Here is a 7,500-nt window from a genome sequence, read left to right as displayed (position 1 = left end):
TGGTATTTAAAGGAGTAAAGCGAGAAGTTGCAGCTTTAAAACAAGAATTCCAACATCGAGCAGTTGTTGCATCGTCAGCAAACGGATGGATGGACACTGAGTTAACCAAGATCTGGGTTGACTCTGTTCTTGGATCATTTGCATTCACTCACAGGCTGTTAGCCTGGGATTCCTACGAATATCACATGGAAGATAGTATCACTGAGTCATTGAAATCTAAGAAAATTGATCGTGTAATTGTGCCTGGAGGCTGCACTAAATACATTCAGGCACCCGACGTCAGCTGGAATAAGCCCTTTAAGTCCTCGTTTACAGAGAAGTACGATGAATGGCTGGGAACAGTTGGAATTAATGAAGAAACTGCCGCTGGAAATCTGAGAGCCCCGCCAAGACGAGCTATGTTACAATGGATTTTGGACGCTTGGGCTGAGCTTCCAACAGAAGTTATCAAATGTTCCTTCACAAGCTGTGCCTTGAACCTCCCCGTGGATGGCTCGAACAACGACATCATTCGTTGTTTCAAAGGAGGGCAGCCATGCAGCACGGGGAGAGCAATGCTTCAGACACAATTGGATATCTTGAGGGAACCAGATGCAAATCCTTTCGCGTGCACAGATTCAGATGTGGAAGAGGTTTACCCTCCCACGCTGGAGCTCGTAGATTCTGGTAAAGAAGGAGACAGTGACATCGAAATTGACTGAACGTTGTAAATTGTTCCACCACGACAAAGGAGTTCGCTTGTAATTCTAGATTTACTATCAGTTTAGTATCAGTCCATAGGAAAATTAACAGATAGAAAGTGTACCGTTGAATAAAAATATAGAAAAAGTAAATTTGTCTGGTACAATGTTTAAATAAGCGCTGCACTTGTGGCGTGAAAAAATTAAATAAGCGCCGCGGCGCTTATTCGGGTAAACACGGTATGTGCCCTTGTAGTCATCAACAACATACATATACACTGTAAAGTCACCTTCAATGTTTTGGATCAGGATCATAAGGTGATGTTGTTCTTTTGGGGCACGCCTAACCCTAAACTAGGTCTGTTCCTTCCAAATTCAATTCAAAGTGGGTTGTGATCCAATGAACACTCTCCTTAACAGCTGCCGTGTCGATTAACTAGAGCAAGTTATATCTTTTAAAAAAGCTCTGTAGTTTAGGAAATTTCTTGCTAAGCTCAATAATTATTAATAAGGAATGACCAAGGAATCCCCAGTTGTTTGAATCTTTTGGCTCTTGATCAACCTTTAATTTTGCTCACATGCAAGCTTATTTTTCAGTGGTTATGCTGCAGATGACATCACTCATTGCATAAGGCCTCAGGACGTGAAAGCAAGACGAGCTGTTATCATTGTCAGAAGGTATACCAACATACATTTATACTGTATGATCCTGCTGTTCAGAATCCTGATAGTAACTGTTGTTTTCATTGGTTGAATGTTCATATATTTCAAAATAAGATTTTGTTGAACATTATTTTTGGGAGTTTAAGATAGCACACTGCACAGTTCTCCTTAGAGAATGATTTTCAATCCAAATTCAAGAGTGATAGCAGAGCTCTGTGCGCCAAAGGTCCGCGTGTGGAGCACCAAGGGTAAAGAAATAAGGTAACCCATCTGTGTGAGAAAATTTGGTTTTGGTCAGAGTACGACTGTCCACCCCTCCATCTTTCTTTAAAAATGCAGATAAATTTTAAATTATACGAAAGAGGAGTGGCTGTACTTAACACAGGAGGGGTCTAGAGGCATGCTCCCGCTGCAAACTTTCAAACAGTGATGCTTTGAAACTCCATATCTTCTGTGTACAATAATAATTGTTTCTGTTTGAAGTTTGTGGCCATTTTGTCCCCGTAACCTAAAAGGTTTGTTTTATCTCAGGGTATATCCCGATGCACCAAGACTTGAACCTTGTATAACAGAAAATGGGGCTTTGGAAGAGGAAGAAGACGGGGAAGAAGAAGAAGAAGATAACAGTGACAGAGAAAGCGGTGACCAGGATGAAAATGGGCCTCCACTTACCAAGAGAAAGCGAGTGGTTTTGAAGAGAAACTTTAGGCGATCCAGCCGTGAATCCCATGAGCAGTCAGATCCAAACACAGAGTGATGCAGTAGATTCAGATTGCTTGCTGTTGTTTTCATTCCATAATTTGCAAATAGACTTTAGAGGGTTTTTAGTCGAGTGTCATAAAAAACAAAAACAAAAAACACTTTTTTTTTCTAACATTTACAGCTGGTATAAACAGGGCTGTGATTCAATCAGAAATTCAAGGCAATGTGATGTGTTTTTTTCCTTCTTATTGGGTGGAATGGTGTTATGCAATTTAGCCATTTGGGTAGCAAGGGAATTAGTTGTGTACCAGTAAACAATATCAAGACACTCGGTTGGAAACTCCTCTATCTTGTACGTGTATATACTTGCTGTGAGCCATATTGCTATTATTATTAGTTACAGTTTGTACAGGGTAAGTTTTATATAGAGATGTTTAATGTTATTTTAGTGGCAAGGTACTGAACTGTACATTAAATAGATGCATTTGTTGTGGGTCTTTTTTACTGGAACCAGCCATTGGTTGTGATATTCCTACATTTCTATAATTATGTACTGTAGGCTAGAATAACAATTTGCTGGATTTAAATGCTAGCTGGGATTACATGTACTTCTTGATATCTCTTGTGGAGCTTCATGCATCCCTATGACAATAAGTATGGTAATCAATTGCTGAATGCAGTCCTTAAGCTTTGTATAAACCAACCTCTTGAAGAATAGGCATGGTATAAACATACATGTACATAGAGATTATTGATACTCATTGTCAAAGTCAATAATATTACTTATTATATGACTAGCTCCGTGAGCGGGCAAGATGAACCAAATCGCGCGCTCTGATTGGCTACCCGAGCGGGCAAGATGGAGCGATACTGCCCGCTCGGGATTTCTCGCTTGGTCCCGCAAGATCAAAGATCATTTTTTGGTGTTTTAAGTCATATAATAAATCCTTTATTGACCAAGATTGTTCGGTCAAGATGACTGGATATTGGCCTCGTTCTTTTTTTGCGTGTTTATGGACCTCGACTTTGTCTCGGTCCATAAACACGCAAAAAAAGAACTTGGCCAATATCCAGTCATCTTGACCTCACGCTTGGTCAATAACCCATACATTGTAGCTTCCTCTCTTTATTGTAGTCTACAACACTGGCCAGCATATTTTACTGATAACCCAATATCAATTTGTTTGGATTGTTACTTTGGGTGAAAACCAGCAATGGACCTTATTGTTTGTATAATTATATTTGGATCCCAATAGAAATTAGTTGAGAATGCGAGAGAGAGTTTATCATTTTGTCTTGCTCATCAAAAGAGAGTTATAGAGCTTGATTGCAGGAGTTGTATGTCCACTCTTGAAAGAAAATACCTTTTCAAGTATTGTTGTATGATAACATTGGGAAAACAAAATTTTCAAGCACACAAGGTCTGCAGGATATTTTGACATGATTCCATCCTTGTGGTGATTACAAGTACTGACGTGTACCCAATGAAAAGCACCAGCTATTCAGCTACTTTATTCCCTAAATGTATATTCTGGACAATGAGAACATGAGATTGTCTAAACATGATCATCAATATTTTGCTTTAGGAATGTGGCATTTGGCAGAAGTCTTTTGAAAATGGCATAGCAATACACACCCCTTTATTGTTGATACTAATAGCTGTCAGAGCTAATGGCCGTTGCAACTCAACAGCAACGATGCAGCTCAACAAGGTTGAATCAAAAACATACTTTACTTAATTAAACCAGCAGCAACGTCTAAGTTTATTGAAACCCTTATCCTTGGTTTGAAAGTGATTCCAGGGGCAATAATAAATTTTTTCTGGGTTATCACTTATAATTTTCATAATTATTTATGATGAAAACAGATTTTGGCTCATTTAAAAAAAAGGCACCAAAATGAAATTAAGAAAATTAATGGTCTTTGTTTTTTTAATGGAATACTTGGTACCAACTTCGGCTCAATTAGTGGTCCAAGCTGTGAAAAAAAAATTATCAGAAAAGTGTTCTTGTTATAATGCTGTTATTCCTCTAGCTCCATTTGTACTTACATAGGTAAATTAGTCACTATCAAAAATACCATAATACCATTATAAATCCCAAGAGAAAATAAAAACAATGCTTATGCAAAATTTTGGAGGAATAAATAAAGAGTACTAAGGTAGATTTATATTGGCTCGTAATCCATTTCCGAGTTGCTGCATGTCTCAGTTTCAAAGCAAGTCCTGGTGCACAACCATTTGAATGGAAATGAGTTGCATGTTCTTGTGCAAATCAAGGTCATTTCCCTTTCAATAGTTGAGCACCAAGACTCACTTTGAAAGCGAGACAAACAGCAACTCGGAAACGGTCCATTACTGCAAATCAGAGCCAGCTTTTCTTTACTAAAATTTGAGTTTATTAACTGACAAAGCAGTTTTGTCTATTATTACTATTGATTGTATTGCCTTCAACTTTCTAGAGACCCTATCCTGGGTGCCAGAAGTTTTTTCCTTCAAGGTATGGGTTTGCAAGAGAGAGCATAGTGCTAATATTATTGTTATTATTACAGTTAGGACTCATGCGATGTGGTATTTTCCAGTGCTCTGTTTTCTGAATCTGTTCTAACACCTTGATGAGTGAGGTCAAATTACATGTAGCTCACTCTGCCCATCATGTTAAATTTTTTTTAATGCTTGGCCAACAATGCCATTTTTGTGTCAGGGATCTGATGTAGTGTAAACCCAAAATTTTACCCAGGTTAATGCAAACAGGATCTGATGGTCGTGTGTACTGGTGAGGAATTGTGTTTGGATCCATATTCCTCTTTGCCCTACATGAGGAGTACATTTAATGTACATGAGCCTTTAATAACACACTACAGTAGTTATAACGCTATTTGACAATCAGAATTATTGCATGTAGATCTATAGATTTTGCTATAATAAAATAGTTGAATACGAAGACAAATGCGAACAGCCACAACACTGGCAATAAGTCGTATCATTGTGTATTCAAATAAATTATTCACAGTTTCTGTTTGAATGGTTAGTTTGGTTGATGTGGAATCTATTATGATAATAATAATTAAAAGTATCCAGGATCTGTTAGCAGGATTAATCATAGTAAAATTAAATAGGCCTTCTCTGGTGAAAATTATTAAGAATATGAGCTTTGACAGCCAGTCTACTGTCTTTGACGGGTAAACATACCTGATAACATGAAATGAACGGTTAAAACATTTAAATATAGAGAGTGATATGCATAAATTAAAAATATGTAGAAAGAATGTTCTTTTAGCATTCCTCTGAACATTCTTTCTGCATATTTTTAATCTATGCGTATCGCTCTCTGATGAGTAGCATGATCACCGTACCCATTCCTGTAACACCCAAAAATGGTGTTTATTGGGGTGAAAATCACTTATTTTGGCTAATTTCACACCCAAACTTTCATATCTTTCTAATTCGGAAAATATTAAAGTTTTGTCTGTTAAAACTGAATTTTCGATTTACCCATGACCCCTTGCAGGCATGGTCTTTTATACATATAGTCAATTTTGAGGCAAACAAAAAGTAAAAACAGAAAGTTTTCGCTACATGGAGGATAGCTTCCCCTCATTTAGTTCTATTGACACCCTAAACGCTGGCTTTCTGCTCCACTTTTTTGCTCCACTTTACAATTTGAGGTCAGAGCAGATATCTCTAATTGCCCCTGAAAAGACATTGTGGACTTCCAATAATATCCACAGAGGAAAGGTTACCAAGCCTTGTGAAGTGCATGGAAATCATGGCTTCTTTGCAAAGTAGGTTGTGGTGTTTACTGGCACTCAAGACTTGGTTCAATATGGCCCAGCATGTTAAGAAACGTAGTGACTCAGTCAAAGGCTAATATTTTCGCGACCCTGAGAGCTACGATGACGAAACTGTGGAAATAGCTAGGGGAACTTATTTGTGAGCATTCAGAAAATGCTTCGTTGGAACCCAGTTATGCCTTGGTTGGATCAGGAGCAACATTGAAAGAAGTGGTCTCGAAAAATATTATTGCGCAATTGCGGAACAGAAAAAGCGTAGCGACTGTTCTGAGAAGTGATTTCTCCATTCGTAGTGGATCCCTCAAACTAATTTTTCTGTAAGTTAAAGCACAAGGTATGAGCATTTAGTTGAGATGGTTTGAAGACTTGTTTCAAACAATAACCTAGTGAGCGCCAGAATTCCAAAACACAGCGTTACAGTAAGGAAACTACTGTACGGAATTTTGAATCTTTTTAATGTGTTTTAATAAACTTGAACTGTTGAAATTTGGCTCATATGTAGTATTTACTGCGTGTTATCACTGGTTATTGTCCGTTAATCCACATAAGTGTTCTCTCTTATGAAAAATGGTTTTGAAGACTTTCAGTTTGAAAATTGTGTTACGCGTTACACTCAAAATTTCACGCGCGTGATTTGTCAAAATTTCTGATAATTCTAAAGGCTTGGGAAATTATCAGAATTTTGACAAAACACGCGTGAAATTATTTCCTAATTTCACTCGTCGCCATTTGATTACATATACATATTCACCGCGCTAACCGGTGAATATAAATTATTAACATTAATTTTGGAGGTGCGGCTGCTAAGCCAATCAAGCGCTTTTCGTGCCTTTTTATCTTGTTTTAGCCCGTTGTTTTGCACTTTTTTGATATTAACCGCTGAAAATTATTATTATTATTATTATTAAATAAAAATTATTATTAATAATTATTATATGACTCGTGTTTTTGGGCAATATAACTCGTGCTCTTTTTGGCTAAGAGCAGCAAAGCGCCAGGGCGTTTTTCTCCCGTAATGCCCACGGGTCGATTATGGATTATGCACGTTAGTTTTTTTATTTTCTTTAAACGTTCTGTTATAATAAACAACTTAATAACCTCAACCTAGCTGTATTGACCTCTCTATTGCTCGGTCAATATGGCAAGGCCTCAGTTTGAGATTTTATTATTCGGTTATTAAATAGTTAATAATAATTATTATTATTATGGAACCCACCACGTCATGTGACAACCAGCTTTCTTTCTCTCTTGTTAGCAAGCTCATCCCTGAGTAGGCTGAATAGACTGCCCCTTTCACCTACCTGCCCACGAAGAGAGCCTGCTTGCAGGATACTTCCACCCATTCAGTCGTTTGTTGGGTGAAAGCCCTCCTTCCCGAGACACTTGTTTATAGGAGAATTGCATGACCGAGACGAGTTGACGCTATTTAATTATTCGTACATTGAAAACTGAAAATACGTATCATCGTTTTCCCTTCTTTCTCCTACTTCGTTTTTTTTTAAACTGAGTATTGTTGCTTTTTTCAAATCCTGAAATGCGACCGACACATCTTAACTAAGTAGTAATGTTCCTGATAGATAATCTGCCTGACGATCCCTCTGGGGGTATGCGTTTTCAGCTGTCACCTGTCACCAGTGAGAACGTTTTCCAGGTCATCAAGAAT

The 7,500-nt window shown here is 37.8% G+C and overlaps 1 protein-coding gene across 1 annotated transcript in view; it reads left to right on the top strand.

Annotated features, from left to right (window-relative positions):
* The window catches only part of LOC138060501 (RNA demethylase ALKBH5-like), an 11,153-nt gene extending 8,306 nt beyond the window's left edge, over positions 1 to 2,847 (top strand). The window contains exons 2-3 of the mRNA XM_068906301.1: positions 1,278 to 1,358; positions 1,875 to 2,847. Coding sequence (XP_068762402.1) covers positions 1,278 to 1,358; positions 1,875 to 2,100 — 307 coding nt within the window. The 3' untranslated portion in view covers positions 2,101 to 2,847. The remainder of the gene's footprint in view (positions 1 to 1,277; positions 1,359 to 1,874) is intronic.
* The last annotated feature ends 4,653 nt before the right edge of the window (positions 2,848 to 7,500 follow it).

Source organism: Montipora capricornis, chromosome 8 (genome assembly GCF_036669925.1).
Source record: "Montipora capricornis isolate CH-2021 chromosome 8, ASM3666992v2, whole genome shotgun sequence".
Taxonomy (NCBI): Eukaryota; Metazoa; Cnidaria; class Anthozoa; order Scleractinia; family Acroporidae; genus Montipora; species Montipora capricornis.
Note: the sequence above shows the minus strand (reverse complement) of the source record. Positions and strands in the feature narration are given on the sequence as shown.